We start from the raw sequence: 25,979 nt of genomic DNA on the forward strand, positions 1-25,979 counted from the left end.
TCATACAATTTAGTACGATTTGCTTATCCCCCAATGACAGTTGGGGTTAGGGGTGGGGTCAGGTGCCACGCCTCCTTTTTAAAATCGTACCATTTCGTACGACTGAACTCGTACGAATTCGTACGAATTAGCCACTAAACTGGCAAAACGTAAAATACTTACGTTTTCTCGTGAGATCAGGCTGGCATGTCTGGTGTGCTGTGTCGCGGCTCTGAGCGGCGCATCCGGTGCCTCAGTCAAAGTTAATTCAGTGTGCATGGTTATTAGTCTCTCAGTGTGCATGGTTATTAGTTACAAGCTCGGCACTTTAAACTAGCACACAGTTGGCTGTAAAACTATACAAAGACACAAAGGATTTTGTACTCTCTGCTTGGTCTGTGTCTGAGTCGTACATGTACAGCTGAATGCTGGTCCTCTCACTCATGTTGCTTCTCTCTGTCTGCCTGTCTGTTGCCAAACACAGAGCGGAGGTGCTCTTGGCTCCGCCTCCTTGTTACGTTGGGTGGGAAGTCGAAACTAATTTTCATGTGAAGAAACACACCCCTAAAACATGACCTGTGTAGATGCCCCCAAAATAGCACTTTTTAACACATTATAATAAAAAAATCTGAACTGTGTTTTGGACTAAACCTAAACTGGCACACTCAGAGGAATAATAATATTATTAATAAATCTTTAAAAAGGGGTAAACTATCTGCCCTTTAAAAGAGCCAACATCATTATGAACAAACCCAGCCCGTGTCTGCATGACTTCTTGAGTGTATCAGGCTCAACGTTATGCTATTAGGACATTATATTAATATTAACACTAATATTAAGAATTGTGGATGGTTTGAATTGGTGGGTGGAGCTAAATGTAGAAGCAGGATGTATGTGAGGGCGGAGTTAACCGCACCATTAAATAATACAGTGACACATTCGCAACCAGTCGTTGAGCAAATTCCATATAAGCTGATTTTAGACTAAACAATATGTTTTTACTAATACAAAAGTTCAAAATGTTTTATAGTAGCCTACAATGATCTTTGTATATTACCCCTATACAAGCCATATTGCTGTTGTGAGTAGCCTGTGCTTGCTGAGCTTGTGAACTCATGGTCTGGCAGACATTAAAGGACAAGGCCAGGCGAGACAGATCATATGTCTTCGTGTCATCAGGGGGTGATGGGGGAAGATACTACACGAGCTTCTCTTGTTCGGTGACATTAACTTGAACGTCTGAAACCCATCACAGCGTTTATGACAGAGCTCGGGGGTCAATATTTACCATTATTTGCAAGTTTTCCTCAACGATGGACGCGCTTCCGAAGGACTTCAGGAGACGAACCCGCTGTGACAGTGCCGGTGAGTTCAAAGAGCGACCACTGACATGATTGAGTGTGAACAGGCAACACATGGCTATAGCTGAGACCATGCAGCATGAGCTCTTTTTTATTTATTTATTCATTTATTTATTTATTTTAATACAGTATATTAATGGTTTTATTTTTGTCTTTTGCATTATGCACATTTGACAATAAATATTGTTATTTGGAGCAACAGATAAATAATGATTACCTTGTTTATTTCAGTCAGTGCACAGAAACACATGCGGTTGAAGCTGTGGTGTGTTTCCAAGAAAGTTGTCACGGAGTAATAGTTTCATATTTCAGAGTCAAAAGCAATAGCTGTGATGTGTGCCTCTATGCATGTCTGATTGCTGCCTCAGATTTTAATGTTTTAGAACTGATCATATAGTATTTTGCTTAAAATGAGTATTTGCTGTTAAGTTATTCGACCGCCATCTGAGTAAATATAATGTCATTCATTACTTTACGGACGCTTTGAAATAAATGTAATAATGTTGTAAATCAGTGTTTCTCAACCACGTTACTGGAGGACCGCCAACACTGCATGATTTGCATGTCCCCTTTGTCTGTCACACCCATTACAGGTCTTTTAGTCTCTGCTAATGAGCTGATAATCTGAATCAGGTGTGTTTGGTTAAGGAGGTATGGTAAATGAGCACAGCTGGTGGTCCTCCAGGAACATGGTTGAGAAACACTGTTGTAAATAATCTTCACTTTCTTGTACAGATGAATTGTTATACTTAATAAGACCTCTTTATATCATCAGGAGCCACAGGTATTATAGTTTTGTTCAACGGCTTGCACATCTTTTCAAAACATTACACATAAATCTAAGTTGTTGTTGTTGTTTTTTATTCTGCGAAATGAAGCACTGCATTCAAAACATGTCAAAAGAAAATACTTGTTTTAAATTGCAAACATCTTTGCCAAAACTTTATATTTTTGGATTCAAAACCTAAAGCTCTTTTTTTTAATTTGAGCTCCAATGAACATTTATGTACATTATTGAAAGTTAATAGCAGAGAGATTAAAGTATTATGCATAAATATTATGCTTAACTCAACAACAAGACATATCTTGCTGCAAGGATTTGTTAAAAATGATAAGAAAAAACATTGTGACTGTCGACAAAAACCAAACAAAATGTTGAAAAAGTGATATTTTGAGAGGTATTTTGTTGTATGTCTGTCTCTTCTACAGTGAACAGATTTTCACTCTGTACAACATGTGTGCCATGAACTAACATAAAATGTAAATATCCTGACATACAATATAGCCAGTTTCCCAGAGATGGGTTGCAGCTGGAAGGGCATGCGCTGCGTTAAAACGTGCTGGATAAGTTGGCGGTTCATTTTGCTGTGGCGACCCAGGATTAATAAAGAGACTAAGCCCAAAAGAAAATAATTGAATGAATGAACAATATAGGCAGTATGCTTTCTTACACTCAGCCGTACAGTATGGAAATCAGTATGAAGGTTGTACAATAATAATAATAATAATAAGTAATAATAATCCACGACTGTGACAAATAATGCTGAGTACTGATGTAAATGGATGTATGGGTTGGATATGTATACAGTGTATACAGTGTATTTAGACTCACACATGAACATTTACTCGAAGGACAAGAACCTCAAAAATGACAATATTGCAACAGAAACGCTCCAGTTACTAAAGTAACCCTCGTTCCCCAATAGGGGGAACGGAAATGCTATGTTCCTTCGCCACAATGATTGCCCCTTAGCTGTTAGCACTGTAAGGCTCTTCAGCTAGAAAAGGATGCCTCAGCATGGCACGTGCATCGCTTATATACAAGATTAATTGTAGGTAGCGTCAGCTGTGCATGCTGACACTGCCAACTCATTGGCATTTCATTGGCCTGATTGTATACTCTTTCAGATGATTGGATTCTGACGAAATCCCCATAGTGGAAGTTTCAATATAGCATTGAAGTTCCCCTCCCAAAGGGGAACTAACCTGTTAAACATATTCTTGTGGGATGTCCTGTTTTTAATGTTATCAGACAACCTTTTGTTTATCTAGAGAGACTTTAATGAAGTGTTGTTAAATGTAATTTTTTTTTAATTCTACAATTTGTATCAAAAGTAAACCTTAAAAAAACATTTTAGATTTTTGTCTTATATACAGATGAAGTCAAAATTATTAGCCCCCATTTTAATTTTTTTCTTTTTAAAATATTTCCTAAAGGATGTTTAACAGAGCAAGTAAATTTTTCACAGTATTTCTGATAATGTTTTTTTCTTCTAGAGAAAGTATTATTTATTTTATTTCTGTAAGAATAAAAGCAGTTTTTAATTTTTTAATAACCATTTTAAGGTCAAAATTATTAGCCCATTTAAGCTATGTTTTTTTTTTCGATCTACTTAACAAACCATCGGTATACAACAACTTGCCTAATTACCCTAACCTGCCTAGTCAACTGAATTAACCTTAAGCCTTTAAATGTCACTCAATGTCGTTTTCGATTACTTTCCCACTAATCATCCAGCCCTTATAAACGTTTTTATCCATTTTTGGATGAAAACATCAGCTCACCACTCTCTCATCAGTGACCACTCTTCTTATTCCTGTTCTTCATCCTGCTCCTCTTCATTTAACATCTCCTCTTCCTTATCTTGCCCCTCTTTGAACTCCTCCTTATTCTCCTTCTCTTCTGTCCTTCTCTCCAGCTCTCCTTACTCTCTGCATTGTTTGCATTTAGCGTCATAATCTATAACTTGATGTTTGGCTCATTTATAGGCTTATACTAAAGCCAGGTATGATTTTATTTTGGTTGTGCTTAAAGAAGGAAATCAAGATGCTTCATGTCAGTTGATATTTCTGTGTGGAGTTTCATGTTCTTCCCGTGTTGGCGTGGGTTTCCTCCGAGTGCTCCGGTTTCCCCCACAAGTCCAAAACATGTGGTACAGGTGATTAGAGTAGGTTAAATTGTCTATAGTGTTTGTGTGTAAATGTGTGTGTATGGATGTTTCCCAGTGATAGGTTACAGCTGGAATGGCATCCCTTGCATAAATTTGCTGCATAAGTTGGTGGTTCATTCCACTGTGGCGACCCCAGATAGAGTAATGAAGGCACTAAGCCAAAAAGCGAATGAATGAATGAATGAATGAGTGAGTGAATGAAGATGCTTCATGTCAGATTTCTGTTAGATTTAAAGAATTGTGTGTTAAGTTTGGCAAAAAAATGTTTTATAAAATTCAAAAGTGAGTCAAAGAGTGACATTTATTGTATGGTTGTGCATATTTGTGTGAGTTTTTTGTTTCTGAGTTTTCGTGTGAAAAAGTAAAAAAACAAACAAAAAAAACCCTCTTTTCTGTAATAACGAAAGTGAGAAAGAGATGTGAGATAAAAAGGCACCGCTTTACTGAAAAAGCCACAAATGTTTTGGTGTGACCTGAAGATGGCTGATATTAGGGTATTGATTATCACTTGTACAAAATGTTTGCTGTTTTTTCAGTATAGTGGTAGATTTTATCATACACCTTATTCTTTGTACACTGTAAAAAAATCTCTAATAAAATGGTCAAAATACTGGCAGCAGGGCTTCCAGACATATTCCATTAAATTAGAGAAAATAACCATTTAGCAAAATTACATGCAAAAACTGTAAAAATACAGAACATACTTTACGATCAAAATGCAGTAAATTAGAGTTTTGTACTGTTGATAATTTGCATTTAAACTGTGAAAAATGAAAAAAACAACAACTGGTAATTACTGCTATTTTACTAATTATTACTGCAATCATACAGATTATTGCTGTCATTTTATAAATTATTACTGTAATACAGATTAATTATTGTGATTTTAAAGATTAATACTGTAATTATACAGGTTATTAATGCAATTATACAAATTATGTAATTATAATGATTATTACTGTAATTATACAGGTTATTATTGCAATTATACAAATTAATTAATGTAATAATAAGGATTATTACTGTAGCTATGCAGGTTATTACAGTAATTATAAACATTAATTAATGTGATCATACAGATTAATTCATGTAATTATGTATGAAATCTTTAAATATTCCATAAATTTGTTCACTTTTAACACACATTTAAAACAGAAAAAAATATTTTAAAGAATGATTTAAAAAAGCTTCAGTAAAATTGCTGTTGTCATAAAAAAACTGTAACTATAACTATAAACTATAATACATTTTATTTTATAATTTTTTTAGGGTATGTTAAACTCCAAGACAATTTGCAAATAAAAAATAATACAAATACAAAATAGTTATAAACCTTTTTTACATTTTTTTTAGATATAACACATTTTATTCATCATTTAACAAAAACAAGGTCAGTGTCATGTGAGGATGCCTGCACAACAAAGTTGAAAATCAAATAGCAGTTTATTAAGAGAATCGTCTTGCGTAAAGGCGGCAAACAAAATAACAAAGTAAAGGGGTCAAACACAGCAAGGCAAGGGAAAACGTGTCGTAATGCTCACTAAACGGTACAGAAATGATATGTCTGTGTGCTGAGTTTAGTCCTTGAAATCAGTCCATAACAAACTTCTGTGTGGGAGGTGCATGCTGGGAGTTGTAGTTCATTAAAGTAGCGTGTATAGTTTTCCAGCCACCCAAAGTTGCTAGATCACTGGTGATCATAACAATTAGCATAGCAGCATTATTAGAATAGTAAAAGAACCATTTTATAGTTTACATTGCATGTATTATATGCAGCCTGCCTACAAACAACAGGCTATTATTTGACATCATTAACCTCACGTTAATCTTCATATGATTACTATATTCACTAAAAAACAATTTAACAGAATTTTTATTTCCCGATTTTTACACGAATGATTTGTAAATATTAATGTAAAATTATGTGTTACTCTCTGAAAACACAGAGCATTTCCTTTAAAAAACAGAAAAAAATAACATAATACCAATTTAATGTTAGAAATTTTTATTACAGAACAAATCTTTAAAACAAAAGATATTTTACTGTTTTAGAAAAAACTAGAAAATTACCTGTAAAATAGCGTTTATTTTTTTGTGTATTTATACCCATTAAAAAAAAAAACAGATATAGTGAGTGGACAAATAAATAAAGGTGTTTGATATGATGTTGTTTTGAATGATTCTTAGTCAATATATGGATTTGAACTTCAAACTTTATGCTTTGCTGCACTGTAAACCCTAATGCTGTAACTAATTAATTGAATTGAGTACTATTAACTTAAATCATTAAAATTCGTTTATCTTAATTAACCTTGATGAGTATTTAGAACTTTTTCTTATTTTTGAGTTTGAAAAAAATTAATCTTTCAAGTAAGGTGAACAATTCTGCTGGGTTTAATTTATACAAAATGTCTCTTTAAAGTTTCATTAACTCAAAATCTGTCAGCCCAGTGATTTTGCGTCTGACGTCATCCAGGTTCACGTACGTGCTCATGCTTCATTCGTTTTTTTCAAGATGGCGGATCGGCCTCGCTTCACACTACAGTAAGTAAAATATTTACAAATCCAAGAAATATTAAATGTATGTTTTAATTAATATAATCACAGTAACAGGTCAATGTAATGTAGAGTTAATCAGGGTGCGTTTACATGTCGTACATTACAGAAAACATGTTTAGCCTCACTTGTTGCTAACTAACGTTAATATTGCTGTTTAAAAAGTTAGAATCAGTGCAACGTTAGCGTTAGTTGTTACGTGTTAACTCTGAATTTTAACAGAGTGTGATAAAGACAAAAATATTTTAAATCGGCAGATTACATTTTTCAAAAAAATTTAAATCTTGGCGCGAGTATGCCATTTCTCAGCCTGTGCTGAAGTTGTCATGGAGACGCGCGCTCTCACAACCGCATGTCATGGCGCTGCGCTGAACTCCATCCAGTGTGTGAATGTGGTATTATCTTTGCAATCTGTAGGCACTTCGGAAACGAAAGGCGCAAGAAACATAACGTTAATCATAACTCAAATGATCTCCGCCTAAACACTTAACGGTATTTTCTGATGACTTGCAAAAACGTAGTCTCAAAACTTAACTCTGTCACACGCAGCTTGTTGCTTGCTGATCCATGTATGAGGATAGCCTGACGGAGAACATTTAAGCTGCGCTCCTCACCTAAGCAGGTACAGAGCAGAGCTTCAATTTACACTACCACATTGAGATAAAGTTGGTTTTATATTCATACATTCATTTAGTAACAACTTGTGACTCGCTCCATAAATTGTTTACCATGGTACTTTGTCTATTCGTTCTGAAATCACATGCAAGTATGACATGAAAACAACATTACACTAAATGCACTATTTTTTTTGACTGAACAATGTTGTACTTTGAAAGTCATTGGCTGCTAATATGATTTCACCATTAAGAATATGCAAAAATTACCTTTCTGAAATTATATTATTAAGGAGAAAGTCTGAATGTGTAAATATAAAACTAACTTTACCTCAATCACCAGCACTGATCAACACTTAATATTTCCTCGCGCTTAAGACGACATCTCTGCATATCAATGATTACCTGATTAATGCGATCAGTTAAATGAGTTTAAATGTCATTTAGGTCAAATGTATTTTAAAGGTATGATAAAAGTTTTTTTTTTTTTTTTCAATCTATTTTTTAAAATGTTTACTCTGGAGAGAATATAAACAGCCTAAAAAACAAAGTATGCATATCTATAACACATTAATACAAAATTATGTTATTAAATAAAATAATAACAAAACAAAATATTCAAGACGTGGTAAACAAGACATAGTTTTCTGATGTGCAAATTTTGTAGCTTAAAATATATTTATATCTTAAAAATATAAATATTTTAGTCTATATATTTTTACATCATTAGACAATAAGGTAAGTTTTGTTATTTCTAGCTTTTAAAATCAGGCCTTAAATTTCTTTGTCGTCCTATTCAGTTTTAGAAATTTCAATACTGTTTAAATTAAATCTGTGTTCATCAAATCAAAGCAACTAACATGATAATCAGCTCTATTGCTAACCGTTTTGGAGGTTAACGTTAGACATCATGCAATTGTACTACTTCCACTCTCAGCTAAATGACACTGTGACTTTGTGTACTTACAGAATTGAAGGTCGGGTGTTGCTGACTACAGATAGGAACTACAAGGAAAGTGAAACTTCAGCTAGACCTTGAGTTCAGTTTACAACATGAAGATCCTGCTTTCAACATCTGATCAACACCTGATTTTTTATCTGAGGTAAAAAATAGATAAGTAAATGAAACATAATAATAATATTAATAAATTTTTTTCTAGAATTGTATATTTTGTGGTGTGGGTTTGTTTTATGAAATTCTCTCTTGTTTCTTTTTGCTGTTTGCAGAGTACCAACATGTTACAAATGAGAATTTTCCCCACAAATTCTTTGCACAACTGGACCACCACCTATTTCATTTGATGACAATTTCAAGGCAAACAGCATCCAAAACTGGCAAGACAGCAGATACCCTGGCTAATCTTTTAAAGGCTTATGATGAGCAGGTATGTTTGGGGTCACGTGTTAAAGTATACATTAAAATATAATTTGAATTTTTTTTTTTTTTTTAATTGATTTAAAATCATTTATTCATCATTTATTATACTTGATTTCCAGGAACTGCATGATGTCAGTTCATGACGGACTACTCTTATCAGAGGTCTTTTGGTCTTGCTGCGTGAGCGTGACTTAAGATTCTTTAGGAACACCCTGGTAAGACTTCATTCATTCTTTTCACAATTAGGCATGTTTAATAAAAAGATGAAAGTTTTGAAAACTTTTACTTAACATATTTGTAATCACAGATAGTTGATGAATCATATAATATTGGCTCAGTCATTTTGATACTGTCCTTACATTAATATCCTTGAATTATATTTTTAGATTGATAATCCTGCTGACTGAAGATGCTTTATTGGCCCTGCATTCACTGAGGGTCTCTGTTGTCCTGAAGAATGAATTGGACACCACCCACAGCACACTTCCAGACCTTTCTTGTCTTGTATGGATTAATGTATGTTCTTCACATAATATATAGTAAAGGACTTTGAACTTGTGCAAAAAGTTTTGCTTGGCATGGATGATGGAAAATAAAAAGTCTCGTAGCATGGAAACCTTAAAGAATGAGTTGATTGTTTTTTTTTTTTTTTTACTTAATAAAGACTGTCTCTGGGGTAGTAACTTCAAAACATTTATTTACCTTTAATTGGTAAGTATGCATTTTATTATATATAGGGATAGTTTGTCCAAATGTAAAATTCTGTCATTTACTAACTCTTCACTTGTCCCAAACCTGCTTGAATTTCTTGTTTCTGTTGAACACAAAAGTTAAGTAAAGCTGACAACCTGTAACCACTGACTTTCTAATAGGAAAACAAATACTGTGGAAATCGGTGGTTACAGGTCTCAGCTTTTTTTTTTTTTGGTCAAAAATAACCTTTTAAGTGTTCAACAGAAGAAAGAAACTTAAACAGGTTTGGAATAAGTAAATGACAGAATCATAGTTCAACCAAGACTGTATATATATATATGTATATATATATATATATATATATATATATATATATATATATATATATATATATATATATATATATATATATATATATATATATGCTCTCCGTCAAACAGAAATTGGGGGAAAAAATAAATGGGGGCGAATAATTCTGACTTCAACGATATATATATATATATATATATATATATATATATATATATATATATATATATATATACAGTTTCTGTGTAGTTTACACTAAACGAGTCACTTCACAGAATGTGCACTTATTATTTTTTTAACGAATGCCTTATTTTATTTGTGAAACTGACGATGGAGAAGTTAATTTTAAAAAATGCTATCAAAATGTATGAGCTGGGTGATTTAAGTATTTAAAGTTGAAAGTAATTAAAGCAATTAAGTTAATTGGTATTAAAATGTATGAGCTGGGTGACTAAGTATTTAAAGTTTGGAAAAATTAAAACAATTAAGTTAATTGGTATTAAAATGTATGAGCTGGGTGACTAAGTATTTAAAGTTTGGAAAAATTAAAACAATTAAGTTAATTGGTATTAAAATGTATGAGCTGGGTGACTTAAGTATTTAAAGTTTGGAAAAATTAAAACAATTAAGTTAATTGGTATTAAAATGTATGAGCTGGGTAACTTAAGTATTTAAAGTTTGGAAAAATTAAAACAATTAAGTTAATTGCAATTAAAACGTATAAGCTGAGTAACTTGGGTATTTTAAGTTAGGTGAAGTGTCTTGCATGAGTACAACAAACTCAAAACTTAATGTTTCTGTTTACTTAAAATAGATAATTTCATAACTTAAAAAATTTGACGTAACTGATTACCTCAAATTTTTTGAGTTTTGTCAACTTATTCGGGATTACAGTGTGCCAGTAAGTTTTTTTAAGGATATAAAATGTGAAATGCATAAACAAATATATCAATTCAGTTTCCAAAATTTGTCCCAACAAGTCTTTATTTAAAAGGCAACATTTGAACACTCTCTTGTTAATAAAGATTAGATATGCTTGTCATAAAAGTTAAATAGTTTCTTAAATGATAAATGTCCAGTTAATTTTAGGATTTTACAGTTAAAAGAGCATTAATGCTTATATTATAACCCATATATCTGAAATGGTAATGACTGCGGATTCTACTTCTTCTATTGAGGCCTTGATATCAAATGACACCTGTGATCGAGCAACCTGAATATAGGCATATTCTCAGACGCTCTGTAAGTCTGTCTGTGCCCTTTCTAATCTTATTATGTACCACATCCTTAACAGGCGGCTCAAATCTGCTGTTTGCCAAAGTTGGTTGGTGTTAAATAGGTCATGAAGCAGTATGATTAATTTGAAGATAACAATGTTTATTTATGGTATAGCTTTGAGGGGATGTTTGTTATTTTGTATGAAATACAATAAATATTGCACTGCAATTGCACTGGTGTAGTTTGCTTGGAGGGTAAAAAATTATTGTATGTATCCCACCACTAGTCATGCCTGTCACAATAATCAATATATCAAGTTATCGCACAACACATGAACGTGTCCTCAATTATTTTCAGTATGGTTTCATTATGGATAAATAAAAGCACTAGTGTATTTACACTAAAGTAGTATTTAGTCTAAAATTACTTTTATAAAAAATTTAAACTTTATTTCAAGTCTAGTTAACATTCATCTTTTTATTTTTCTATTTTTTATTTTTTTTAGTAAATATGTTTTCATATTCTAATTCCACTTCCTACACTGTAAAAAAATCTTCCTGCACTGAAAACTGATTTAAAAATGATTTCATGGATTTACTAAATGTTTTTAAGTTAAGTGGTTGTTAAGTGGTTGTTTTTGGGCTGACATTAAACAAACAAATTAAGTTGAGCATTGCTAAATTTAATTAGTTTTTTTTAAAGTCAACCCATTTAAATTGTTTGCAGCAGTTTTGCAGAACTCATTTTCTTCAGCATATGTTTTTAGGTCATTGTAACTGATTAAGTTAATCATGTTCTTACTAAGTTGTATAAGCTACGTAAGATGTTTAAGTCAGTTTAACATAATACAAGTTTAATGGACTCATAAGATTAATCTGATTCAGCTTCAAAAATTAAGGCAACCAGGATTTTTTAGTGTATAATTATAGTAATTTTGACAATTTGTTTGTTTAAAGTCAACCCTTATAAAGTGTTTGCAACAGTTTGCAGAACTCATTTTTCAGTGTGCTTTAAATATTTTAGTTCAATCAAAAATCATTTTTCTTTTCATCTCAACTAAAATCAGTCAAACTGACTAAAAATATCATGTTAAACTTTGTATAACAAAAAGAAATAATTGAAACCTGATTAACTTAAATTAAAGTAACATAAAAGCATTTGTTGTCATCACTTTGTCATATATGTTTTTACAGTGTAATTGATAAATTCTCAAAATTACTATAATTATACACCGTAAAAAAATCCTGGTTGGCTTAATTTTTTAAGCTGAAACAGGTTAACGTTATGAGTCCATGATGTTAAACAGACTTAAAACAGCTTACATAACTTATAGAATTAAGGTAGAGCATGATTAACTATAGGGCGAAGCAGTGGCGCAGTAGGTAGTGATGTCACCTCACAGCAAAAAGGTCGCTGGGTCAGTTGGCGTTTCTGTGTGGAGTTTGCATGTTCTTCCTGTGTTCGCGTGGGTTTCCTCCAGGTGCTCTGGTTTCCCCCACAGTCCAAAAAAATGTGGTACAAGTGAATTGGGTTGACTAATTGTCTGTAGTGAGTGTGTGTGTATGTATGTGTGTGTGTGTGTGTGTGGATGTTTCCTAGAGATGGGTTGCGGCTGGAAGGGCATCCGCTGCATAAAAACTTGCTGGATAAGTTGGCGGTTCATTCCACTGTGGCAACCCTGGGTTAATGAAGGGACTAAGCCGACAAGAAAATGAATGAATGAATGATTAACTTAGTTTGATCAGTTACAATAACCTAAAAACATATGCTGTCACGACTAATTGGTCATATATGTTTTAGAGTGTATGAAATATTTTTAAGAATAAATTATGTATTGTTTGAAAGAGTGTACTTGAATTATGATTCTATTGTCATTCTGCCATTGTATAATGAGTGGCATAAAATTGTCTTACATAATATTGTTTATCACAATAAATTCTGGTGCAATAAATTATGCAACAAAAATAGATATGGTGACAGGACTATTTTTTGTTTGCTTGTTTGTTGGACTTCATTAATCCCAAAAGGAAATTCACATGTCACACCAGAGCTTTCCATACTAAAAATAGACAAAAATAAAAAAAAGTTACATAAAACCAATAATAAAATTGCATTCATACTGCACACTTTAGTTTCAAACAACAAGTAAACACTTGTCCATATCTAATAACTATTAAAATTCTGCATAATTCATCTAGTATGATAGTGGTTATAAAATTTGATCATCACTGTTGGTAAAAAGGATTTCCTGTATCTTTCTCTGTAACACCATGCAGGGTTGAAATAATCTTGCACTAAAAGAGCATGCACACTCTTGGACTGTATCAATAAAGGGATGATTATTGCGGTTCATCATACTGACATATATTTCCATCATTTAATCATGTGCAGTCTCTTCTACAGTGGGTAGCACACACTGCACAACAGAACCTGTCCTTTTGCCCTATTGTCAGGCATATTGTCAGGCATAAAGCGAGTAAACCAATTGCCTTAAAAGCAACAAGTTGACCACAAAGATAATGCAAGTAAATCCATTATAACTAATCTTTTTTTACAGTGTCAGACTATTTAGTAGATATTTGGTGCTTCATAAAGTCAATAAATTTACAATTATAGCCTGTATTGAATTTAGAAGACTCGCTGGAGTTTGGAAGAGCAGATCTATTTTAGTTACTGTGTGTCATTTTGCAAGATACAGTAAAGCTGGGGGGAAAACAAAACAAATATAATAAATGTGTATTGGTAAGGAAGTGATTAGTTTACTTTTATTTTAAATAAAGTGAGTACAATTTGCATAATTATAAAAATTAAGTCAGCTTAACATTTCACTGTTAAGTTACAATGGCTTTACTTACATTATTTTTTTAAAGTCAACTTGTTGCTTTTAAGGCAACTGGTTTACTCGCTTTAAGTAATTAATCACCTTTTACACTGTACACGCTGGAAAAGTAAGTATTCCTTGGATTTATTCTTTTGGATTTGATTTTTTTAAGTTAAGTGGTTGTAAACTATTTATTTTTAGTGCACAATATAGAGATTCCTTGTAAATGTCATGCAAATTAATTTATCCATCCTACAAATTTGGGGAGAAAAAAATAAAACAAATAATTAATTAAATAAATAAAGTAATCTACAAGTGTATACAAGTAATCAAACACTCAGAATGCATTACCTAAAATAATAATTATCTTGATTATTACTGACTACAACTTATATACATATAATATATATATATATATATATATATATATATATATATATATATATATATATATATATATATATATATATATATATATATTAAATCAGGCTATTCTAAAAGAGGACTTTCATGCATTCTAACTAAGACGCTGCTTGTTACAGTTTCTAAAAATAAAAATATATACAGACAAAACACTAGAAAAGTTTTCATTTTCTGTTTATTTAGAAATGAGTGGAACATTTCTCATCCACCCAGAAACGACAGACTCAGAGCCTTCAAAGGGTTAATTAAGTCAATTAGCCATTGGCAGCCAGTGTTGTGTCTTTCCAGTGTGCCAATCCTCTCTCTCCTCCCAGCTCCTCCCTCCTCAGTCAGTCAGGTGACCTGAGCAGGAACAGGGTTGATGGGATCCCAGCCATGTGTTCTCAGTGTCTAAACACACAGTGAGCAGCGCTGACATGTCCACCCAACAGAAGGAGCTCACACAGACACCTCTGCTCAAGATATGGGTGCCCTGGATGAGTGGTTCACTAGGCCAGAGGAGAGGCTGTAAGTGAAGCCACGTCTTAATTCACCTGCCTTTCCTTCTCCATTTCTCCATTGGCTTTTTCCTTGTGCTCCTTGTGTTGTTGTGTTCTGAGCATAGACTTCTTGTAGATGATCAACCTGGGTGTTGTGAACTTCAGCCTTTTGTTTGATAGCGTCGACTCTTGAAGCTGTACTGAGCAGCAAGTGTGAGATTTGTTCAGTTCTGGAGTATCAAAGGGATAGTTCACACAAAATTGAAAATGTATTCACTTTTTCCTCCCCCTCGATTGGTTCCAAACATTTATGAGTTTCTTCTGTTGAACATGAAAGAAGACACCCTCATGAACCCTGATGACTTTCACAGTAGGATAAACAAATGGTTTCCTGTTTTCAGCATTCTTCAAAATAAATTTTTTGTGTTTAACCAAAGAAACTCATAAAGGTTTAAATCCATTAAAGGGTGAGTAAATGGTGGAAGAATCTTAATTGTTTAATTGACTAGCCCTTTAAGTACTGGATTCATGACTGCTTATTATCTTAGTATAATTTTTATACACATCTGTTTTCCATTTGCATTGTTTGAAAAACATGTTATTATCATAATCTGATACACAGTTTCCAGTTAAGTGTGTTCCTATATGTTCTTAGAAAGCCTGAACTATACCTACTACTTTTACCTCTGGCAGATATTTTTGTTTTGTCCAAGTGACTTATGTTGTATTTGTGGCTGCACAATATTGGGAAATATACAGTGCGATATTTAGTTTTTCTGCAATATACAGTATATTGCTACATGAAATTGATTTCACTTGATTGCAGTGATTTTGTAGTGTTGTGCACCTTTAAAATTATATAATAAACTATAATACAAAAACAAAAGAGGTAAAAATTTACTTTTTGGAGGAACTCCTAGTGTGATAAATATAGAAATATAACAAATATAAAAAAAATAACACTTCACAGTCTTCATTGAAACGGAATACATTGTTGTTAAATCTGAAACTATGATTTTATGCAACTGCATGCTTTAAACTCACTAATTCTAATACAGTAACAAAATAATAAATAAAAGTTTATACAAAATATGAACTTTAACTCCACAATGCCTAAACTTTGCAATTAAATAAAAAAATCACATCTTTTTAACCATTTAACTGCCCTACTAAGAAAAAAATGTTTGGATTGCATTTCTTAACTCCTAATGCCGCTAGTTAGCACACTAAATGCATTTAGTTTCAACACATCCCATAATTTCTAAAATGTCAGCCTCTACCAAATGGTAGATATGTTGGTTTATGGTAAAAGTACCGGGATTAATACATACACTATGAAAAATCTGAAAATATGAAGTGTAAGACCAATTTATTTAAAATAATAATAATCAAAATAAAACATTATACAATACTAAATCATCTTTATTTTTTGAAGTATGGCCTAACATATTTCAGATTCTCATTTAACATGTTTTCTTGTTTATTTCTTTTGTTTTGTTTTTAAAGTTAAAACCTAAATCAAGTGTAGTAGTGCAACAGAATTATGTTAGAATTTTTTCGAAAACCAACAATGCTGTGTGTGTAAACCATTATTTGAAACAGTCATTCTGTAAATGACATTAACAGTCATTATTTAAAACAGACGACCATTTGTTATAGCAGGCAGTTAAAGGGTTAAAAATTGTGATGTCTGGTCATCTATAATCTTGACATTGCACATTGTATGATGTGACTTTTGCAGATGTGCACATTCCAATGATAAAACAATATATTGTGCAGCCTTGAAGGTACCCATTTTTCTAAGATCTTGATTTCGCTGCGAACTATTTAAAGAAATTGTGTTTTACTATCATGTCAAGGTATTGGTTGTAATGCCAAATCGATTGTTGATCATCTCTGTAATAGTTTTCAGTGCATTTATTATCCTTTTAACTCTTTGTTACCTTCACTCATTCATATATTATGTCACTCAGCTACACAACAATCCAAAATATACACACTATACATGCTGATCTGGTTACAGAATCATACAGAAACCTTTTCCTTAAATACTCAGACCAGGACAGAAAATCCTCCACGCAGGGGTGTTTAAAACAACAATGAGGATTTACATGAGTGGAATGTTACTGGATCTGAAGAGCTTGTGCCCTGTGGGGAGCAAGTTGTAATTTGAATAGAAGACCCCAGATGGTAATAAACCCCCTCATTTGTGGCTCCTAAAGTTAATGTGCTGTGGGAAACAAGAGGCAATTTGACTGGATGACTTTAGATAAGGGGACAACTGTTGTAAAGGGTGAGAGACACCTGAAGTTACCAATAATGTTTTGATCATGTTTATCTCTGTGGGAATGAGACCATTTTATCAGTTGCACTGAGATGTTTCAAATAATCTCTAACATGATGGGTACAATCTCTTGCATTTATACAGAACATTGATCTACTGTAAGTGGAGATGAGAATGGGTGAAGGGACAGAAGTAGGGAAGATTGACCGAATGTAAAGGAAGGAATGGGGGGAGCAAGCCTTGCCACAGTTTCACTCAGCTGGGTGTGGAGGAAAACCCCTGTGTGTAAATATAATGTTTTTGTATTGTCCATTTGTGGAAATGTGAGACATCATACACCTTACAATAATAGTTCACCCCAAACTAAAAATTCTGTCATTTATTCACACTTCACTTGTTCCAAAGTTGCTTGACTTCTGTTAAACACGCCTGAAGGAAGCTGGAAATTGTAGTTGTTTTTCCTATTATGTAAGTCGTAGGTTATTTCTTCAAAATATCTTCATTAGTATAAACAGAAAAAAAGTAAGTTGAAGCCACTTGAAAAAAGTGGAAAAATATTAAAAGCCTTTATCTACATGGCTTTATTGACATGGCCAAGGAATAATCATGTTAATAAAGACATTTATACATACATTTATTCATTTTTCTAGTGCCTTGGACTTACTTTAGCTGTTTAGGTCACACTTTATTTTGATGGTCCGTTTGTTGAATTTAAGTTACATTGCATCTGCATGCCAACTAATTCTCATTAGATTATAAGTAGACTGTTAGGGTTAGGGTAAGTTGACTTACTTGCAAAGTTTCTTATAGTCCGTTAAATGGCTGTTGAAGGAGCAGTATCAACAATATTAAGTCTACTAATACTCAAATGGACCATCAAAATAAAGTGTTACCGTTGTTTATTTTGATGAATCCTTTACCCAAAGAGCACTGACACATTATTTAGGCTACCTCTGAGCACTTTTTGTTTGATTTTGGATTTATATCTTTTTTAGTGTTCAACAGAATAAAGAAACTCATAAAGGTCTAAAGTTTTTAAGCGACTAGACAGCAGGCTTTTTCCTCCATCCTTCTCTGTCTCTTGTTTGTCGAGATGATCTCAGTGACAATGCATATTGAAAATATTCAATCTTGAAGTAAATGCAACTTCTTTGAACTTTAATGTTCACGTTTTCTGTTGGTTTGCAGCTTCGAGGCCCCAGTTTACAAACTGTCCCACGATGATTGTGATGGTTGGACTACCAGCAAGGGGAAAGACCTACATCTCCAAAAAGTTAACCCGGTATTTAAATTGGATTGGAGTCCCAACTCAAGGTAATAGATCAGCTCTTAATGGCATGAAATTAGTTGTGTGACTATGTTGTAGTTTTGTGTGTTTATTGTATGAAATGTTTGTTTATATAACTTGCTACAATGTGGTTAATATGTTATAACTTGTTCTATAAGTTCATTGTAATCACACTTGGTCATTTCTTAGAAGGACAATGCACAGTGTCATTAGGACGCATTTAGTACATAGGTCTGAAATTTGATTCCTGGAGGGCCATAGCTGTGCACAGATTTGCTCCAACCCTAATCAAACTAATCAAGTTGTTCAAGACTACAATAGACTGTTAAGCAGGTGTGAATTGGAGCTGGTTGCATCTGAACTGTTTAGAGCTGTGGCCCTTAAGGAACTTATTTTGACACATTGGCCTTATTTTCACTCATAAATTTACCACAAATTGATCTGAACTCCTTTGAAGGTCTTGAAATGTTCTAGAGTGAATTTTAAAATATAACCAATAAAAACATTCACCCGCCACTTTATTAGGTACACCTGTCCAATTGCTTGTTAACACATATTTCTAATCAGCCAATCACATGGCAGCAACTCAATGCATTTAGGCATGTAGTCATGGTCAAGACGATCTACTGCAGTTCAAACCAACCATCAGAATGGGGAAGAAAGATCATTTAAGTGACTTTGAATGTTGCATAGTTGTTGGTGGTTTGAGTAATTCAGAAACGGCTGATCTACTGGGATTTCACACACAACCATCTCTAGGGTTTACAGAGAATGATCCTAAAAAGAGAAAATATCCAGTGAGCAGCAGTTTTGTGGGTGCAAATGCCTTGTTGATGTCAGAGAAAAATGGGCAGATAGAAAGGCAGCAGTAACTCAAATAACCACTCGTTACAACCAAGAGCATTTCTGAACGCAAAACACTTTCAAGGCAGATGAGCTACAGCAGCAGAAGACCACACCAAAAATAGAGCACCTTTGGGATGTGCTGGAACAGGAGATTCGCTTTATAGATGTGCAGCCTTCAAATCTGCAGCAACTGCGTGATGCTATCATGTCAATATGGACCAAAATCTCTTTTATATTTTAGTCATTGAATATTTCCAGTACCTTGTTGAATATATGCCATGAAGTATTGAGGCAGTTCTTTAGGCAAAAGGGGGTCCAACCCAGTACTAGTAAGGTGTACCTAATAAAGTGGCCGGTAAGTGTATATAAACATTTAATATATCTGTTGTAAATCCGTTAGTAAAATGATGAGAGTCCTGCCCCTATTTAGTGCTATTATCTTAGCACAGTTTTTGTCATTGGTAGAATATAAATCTGGCTGAGTAAACACAATATTTTAAATAACTTTAACCTGCAAAATATAGATTTTTTTAGCTTGTGGCAAATGGTGATAAGCTGCCAAAATCTGTGGAGAAAACTGCATACTTGGCAACCCTGTCCATAAAATACATCGTCTAAAATGAATATGCACCTCAACTGTTAGGTTAAAATCATTTTTACTAAACATAATTCAGAAATGTATTGACTGCTGCAATAAAGATGCAATGATACGAGTATTTTCTTCCTTATAGACAAACAGCAACTCTTTTTGGCCATGCAGTGTATATTTGTGTGTGTATGTATGCATATTTTTAATTTTTATTGCTAACAGGTTTATTTTATGCCACTGTATGCAGTCTTTAATTTGGGTCAGTATCGAAGAGAGGTTGTGCAGACATACAAGAACTATGAATTCTTCCGTCCAGACAATGAGGAGGCTATGACAATCCGCAGGTAACCTTACTTCATTACATGATCTAATAGATTGGTTAGATTAACATGTAAATTACATGTCATTGTCTAAAAACTAAATTAGTCTTACATATCTGTGTCAGATCCTGTGCCGCAAGTGCTCTCAAGGACATTGGCAATTACTTTGCCAAGGAGCAGGGACAAGTAGCAGTGAGTCAAGAATGTAATGTCTGTCTGTCCAGGCTAATCCAAATTTTTAAGATGTGTGTGACTGTCTGAATTTTCACCCAACGCAATATTTTTATTATCTTAGTTTGGAATTAAGTATACTTAAAGATGAGTAAACTAGTCATTAAGGGTGTGGTGGAACTAAATCTGCAAAAGTGTGAACACACACCCTAAGAGGCAAACCAATCTCTGACATTTACTCTTCACAGGTGTTTGATGCTACCAACACCACAAGGGACAGAAGAGGGGTCATCATCAGTTTTGCCAAGGAGAGAGGCTACAAGGCAGGTTTTACAAAACATGAATCTGCCTAGTCAAATTTTTTTCACATTGTCTTAAATGTAATTATTCATGGTATGCTAGTAAAACTAGCCTTAGAATACATTTGTCAAATTACAGCTGTGGTGAAAAATCATTCAAGAAATAGACTTTGACTTTTGGAGATATTCAAAATTTTCTCAAATGGATTGTAAGCATAGTTGTTAACAGTAGATGACGCTGTATACAAAGTGTTCATATAGCAATCTGTGTTCACATTAAACTTGTGACATGAACAAGCCATCTTACAGTAATTGACTCCGCCTAAGTCCTTATTCTCATTAGCATTTGAGTGTACAGCTAATAGCTAGCCTACAGCTCCATCTGCTTTTAAAAATGAAGCTCAAAATCAATTCAAGAGATAATAGCCATGTATTTAAAAAAAATCTCTAAATCACTTTAAAAAGTTAGTAATAATTAAGGTATGTTCAATTATTTTGAAGTGAACTAAAGCTGTTTTAATAGCAATATAAAGTCTGCTTAATGTCAGATATGTTTAGTTTCTTGTTTTCATGTCCACTATTGAATTGAGCTATTGTTCAATTTTTGATAATCATTATGCAACAGGCTGTGTAGTAGTGTGTACATGCTTTGATGCAACACTGTATGCGAAGCATTGGAAAAGAATTCAAAATGATGTTTACATTTGTGCCAAGAAAACCATTCATAGACTTGTCTATGTCCAGGTGTTTTTCATTGAGTCGATTTGTGATGACCCAGAAATTATCGAGGCAAATATAATGGTAAGTTTTAAGTTATTAACTATTATTAAGCAATTACAAACCATTTCAGATTATTTTTCAAATATTTCAGAGTTGACTTTTTATTGTTTTTATTGTCTATTTTGTTTTATTTAATGGATTTTGACAGCAAGTAAAATTGAGCAGCCCAGATTATGAAAACTACGACAAAGAAGAAGCACTGGTGGACTTTCTGAAGCGCATAGATTGTTACAAAGTTTCATATGTGCCCCTGGATGATGAAAAAGACAGGTACACTGCTAACAACCTCTCAAATAAGTTACAGTAATAACTTTTACATTTAGATAAAACAATCCCGTTTTACAACATTTATTCCCCCCTCATTTATTTCCTCCCCTTTTGCCTGTGTATCTGCTTTATAGTCACCTTTCCTACATTAAGATCTTCAACGTAGGATCCAGGTACCTTGTGAATCGGGTTCAGGATCACATTCAGAGTCGTATAGTCTATTACCTCATGAACATCCACGTCACGCCACGATCCATTTACCTTAGCCGCCATGGAGAGAGTGAGCTCAACCTGCTGGGAAGAATTGGTGGAGACTCAGGCCTCTCTTCACAAGGCCAGAAGGTGATTTATATCAGCATTATCCAACTTAATATTCTATCAAACATCTCTCAGAAGTGTTTTTAAATGTTAAATCTGCAATTTCCTGTCAGCCTTCTCTCTTGCTTTGTGGAAAGTCGTACTGTAGTTTATGATTATTATTATGTTTAAATGATCATTTCATTTCAGAGCTTTGCCATGAGTTGCATCGATTATGTTGTGTGTTACCATGGCATCTATGATCGACCCTCTGGGTTTCATAACAGTAACGTGCACGAGCAGTTATCTAGATTATTTAAACTGAACTTAGATTAGTTAGATCAAATAATATTCAACTTGCTGTTATGGAACCAATTTAAGCGTGGACGTTTAGTTCGGCTCATCGAAGTCAGGTTTTTGATTTTAATCCCCGCTTTTTTAAATCACTTTTATGAAACAGCCCCCTGCTCACCTAATGTTTCCTTTCGGAATAATTATTCTAAAAACCTCATGTGGAACTGAATCTGTGGCTCATTTCAAAGTCTGCTTCTGTCCACTGGAGGTAGCATTTCAGTCACAGATGCTTGCTTTCAGAGCGTTTCTGAGCGAATGAAATGCGCTGTTTTCCACCAAGGCAACCTGGGGTGCAGAAATATAATTGGCTAAACTGGCAGTGGGTGAGTTAAAAGAACCAAAACAAAGACGTTCTGGCACAGAAAACACCTTTTCAAAGCAGAATAACTGACTTCCGCATTGGTTTTCAGATAAACAAGAATGTTCACTTGGCATGTTTCTTTAATATCTGTAAACATATAATGGTATTTTTAAGCTTTTAAAGAGTCAAAAACTTACAGCACCTTCAATAATAGGAAATATAACAATCTGTAGTAATATGACTGATTAAAAGTATATTCATATTTATAAAGAATAACATTTAAAAGATTAAAATAGAAACTATAACAACATTAGAAATTTGCCTACACCAAGATGGAAAACTAAAGAATGAATGAATGAACTTCGAATTAATCTAAACTAAGACTAAGCTATGTTCTTCCATAATTTGTTTTCAATCTTTCCATTTTAACAACAACTTCTCTGTCTTGTTGATCAGTATGCTAAGGCCCTCTCAGAGTTCATCAGAGGTCAGTCCATCAAGGAGCTGAAGGTGTGGACGAGCCACATGAAAAGAACCATACAGACAGCAGAGGCACTGGGCGTCCCGTATGAACAGTGGAAGGCACTGAATGAAATCGATGCTGTAAGCTATTCATCCTCTTTGTTAAAGCTGTATGCACACAAAATGGGATTTTAAGATTTTTTTCTATTGACATTTTAAGGGTGTTTGCGAGGAAATGACGTACGAGGAGATTCAGGAAGCCCATCCTGAAGAGTTTGCCTTAAGAGACCAGGATAAGTACCGTTACCGATATCCAAAGGGTGAGGTGAGTCCTATGCACAACACAAGTTATTTTGTCTGAATAATTATAGTAAATCAAAATTAGAGAACAAAATACTAATTCCTAAATTTTGAGGTTTAGCCATGTTTGAAGCAAAAGAGCGTTTTTTTTAATCATGTTTCATTAGTTAAATTATTCTAAAGCACACTATAAATCTGGCACCTGGTAGTAATCTCCTTATTTATCTGACAGAGACTATGTATTTAACCTCAGCCTAACTTTATTTTTCACTAGATTGTTGATATACAGTCTATTAAATTAAGCCTAGAATCAATGGAAGGTGGAGATGCAGCAGCAATTTTGCCTCTTATACAGCTGCATGGCAAAATGAAATATTTTTCCCCATTTCTTTTCATTATTGTTAGGGTATTTGTGTGCCTCAATGTACCTGTTAATTAAGGCTAACATGTCTGTAGAATATAGATTTGAGGAGCTTTGGCCTCCAAAAAAGACCCCTTAAAAGATATGGATGTGTAAACTAGGCAATAGAAAAAAAGTAATGTTTGTAAAACTACTATCCATCTAATAATTGGAAGCACAACCACACAAATAATAAGTACCCCATTTTTTTCCCCCCAAAACCTTAGGTAAATTATTCAGTGTTGTTTTCATAGTGCCTAATGTTTAAGCTTAAATACATTTTATATAATGCAAAGCTCAACCGTAGCCGGTTTTATTATGTAGCTTTTTAGTCAGTAAAATTTCAGGGAATTTGATAATTGGTTGAGAAACCCTGTAATTAATTTACAAAAATGCCGTTCTCCTAGCATGGTGTAATTGCAACTGAAATTTTTGTCAAATTTTGAAGAATGAATATCAAAAAAGTTTTGTGTTTATAAGTTATCTAATTTTGATCTTCACTGTATATGTAAATATGTCATTTTCTGTTTACTGCAGTCATATGAGGACCTGGTGCACCGTCTCGAGCCAGTCATAATGGAGCTTGAGAGACAGGAGAATGTGCTGGTCATCTGCCATCAGGCAGTCATGCGTTGTCTGCTGGCCTACTTTCTGGACAAAAGTGCAGGTCTTAATCAAACTTAGCTACAGTCAATGTGAAGGCATAATTTGTGCAAAGAAAGTATACATCTCTGATTTCTCCACAGATAGTCTTCCATATCTGAAGTGTCCTCTGCATACTGTTCTCAAACTGACTCCATTAGCTTATGGTGAGCCCTGCACATGTATACTTTAAAACAATGCAACTCCATATCATGCTTCTTTTCAGAGATGCTTAAATATGTTTTCTGTCTTCACTGTTCATATGACAAAAAGCTTATCCAAGATGGCATGAACCCATATTGTAACCAGTAACATGTTCTATCTTGAGTGGATGCAACAGACTATAACAACATATTATATTTGCCATCCATTCATTCATTTTTATTCAACATAGAGGCTTCTTTATCAGGGGTCGCCACAGTGGAATGAATCACCAACTATTCCAGCATGTGTTTTTTACACAGCAAATGCCCTTAAGTAACCCAGTACTGGGAAACACCCATACACTGATTCACACATACACTACAGCCAATACAGTTAATTCAATTCACTTATATTGCATGTCTTGACTGTGGGGGAAACCAGAGCACCTAGAGGGAACCCACGAGAACATGCAAACACAGAAATGCCAACTGGCCCTGGCGGGACTCAAAAAAGCAACCTTCTTGCTAATCACTGAGCTACAGTGCTGCCATTATATTATTTAACCCATTAAAATTCTAATTATCTCATACTATGTTTAGTATTTTAGTATTTTTTACACTATTTATGAGAAGTTTCATGTACTTTTTTTGAGCTTTGAGTGTATTTTTTACACGTTGTTTTATGACTTCCTTGCAGGATGTAAAGTGGAGTCCTTCTATTTAAACATCCAAGCGGTGAACACTCACAGAGACAAACCCATTGTAAGTAAAGAAACCCTCTGTAGGGAAAAATTATCAGTGTTTGAGTGTGCAATGGGATTTTTATTATTCTTATTTTGTATTGCAGAATGTGAATATCACTAGACAGCCAGAAGAAGCTCTCACGACTGTACCTGAACATCTATAATCACAACCACAACAAAAAATCTTGCCATTTTGCACAATTAGGTGACATGTACAGTATATGTTGTCTTAATAAGTAACAATCTGGGATGAAGAATTTTAAAGAACATAAGCATATTGTTTTAATTGAGATTAACAAGAATTACAAACAGAGTGAGATCCAAATAAGACCACATCTGGGACTTTTATTTTTTAACTGATCAATATAAAACAAAACTATGGAAGCAAAAATAATGCCATTAAACCTTTTGTTTTATATTACAAAATGGAGGTTGGTATTTTTTAATTGTGTTTTACACAATTTTTGGATTAAATGCACATGAAAATGTTGATAAGATGGTTACTTTGCATATTATGGAGTGGAAATGTTGGTACTTTGTAATTATAAATGAGGGAATAACTAAAGAAAGCACATTATTTTACTGGTTTTCAAATGTTTGATTAGGACAGGCTTAATCCTAATTTTCTGAATGAATAGCCTTTGTTTTTATTAATTTGTGCATTTTGATATCATGTTCAAAACTAGTTAGGAATACAATCAGTTTATGCAT

General features: G+C 33.6%; 1 protein-coding gene and 1 long non-coding RNA gene across 7 annotated transcripts; both read left to right on the forward strand.

Moving 5' to 3' along the window:
• The first annotated feature begins 1,207 nt into the window (after positions 1–1,207).
• On the forward strand, positions 1,208–25,694 carry pfkfb1 (6-phosphofructo-2-kinase/fructose-2,6-biphosphatase 1). Of its 5 annotated transcripts, none has more exon segments than NM_199808.1 (14): positions 1,208–1,344; positions 18,255–18,380; positions 20,037–20,133; positions 20,235–20,301; positions 20,529–20,603; positions 21,324–21,380; positions 21,508–21,629; positions 21,761–21,968; positions 23,035–23,181; positions 23,261–23,365; positions 24,278–24,407; positions 24,487–24,549; positions 25,223–25,287; positions 25,373–25,689. In NM_199808.1, coding segments are annotated over 14 exon segments (1,374 nt in total). In that variant the 5' UTR covers positions 1,208–1,292; the 3' UTR covers positions 25,433–25,689.
• On the forward strand, positions 6,791–9,465 carry LOC147838224 (uncharacterized). Of its 2 annotated transcripts, XR_015523648.1 has the most exons (6): positions 6,791–6,835; positions 7,397–7,469; positions 8,431–8,564; positions 8,689–8,846; positions 8,959–9,054; positions 9,226–9,465. It is a non-coding gene; the product is annotated as an uncharacterized LOC147838224 (long non-coding RNA). The 2 variants fall into 2 exon arrangements; XR_015523647.1 differs by lacking the exon at positions 7,397–7,469.
• Positions 25,695–25,979: the final 285 nt, after the last annotated feature.

Source organism: Danio rerio, chromosome 23 (genome assembly GCF_052040795.2).
Source record: "Danio rerio strain M-AB ecotype USA chromosome 23, GRCz13ab, whole genome shotgun sequence".
Taxonomy (NCBI): domain Eukaryota; kingdom Metazoa; phylum Chordata; class Actinopteri; order Cypriniformes; family Danionidae; genus Danio; species Danio rerio.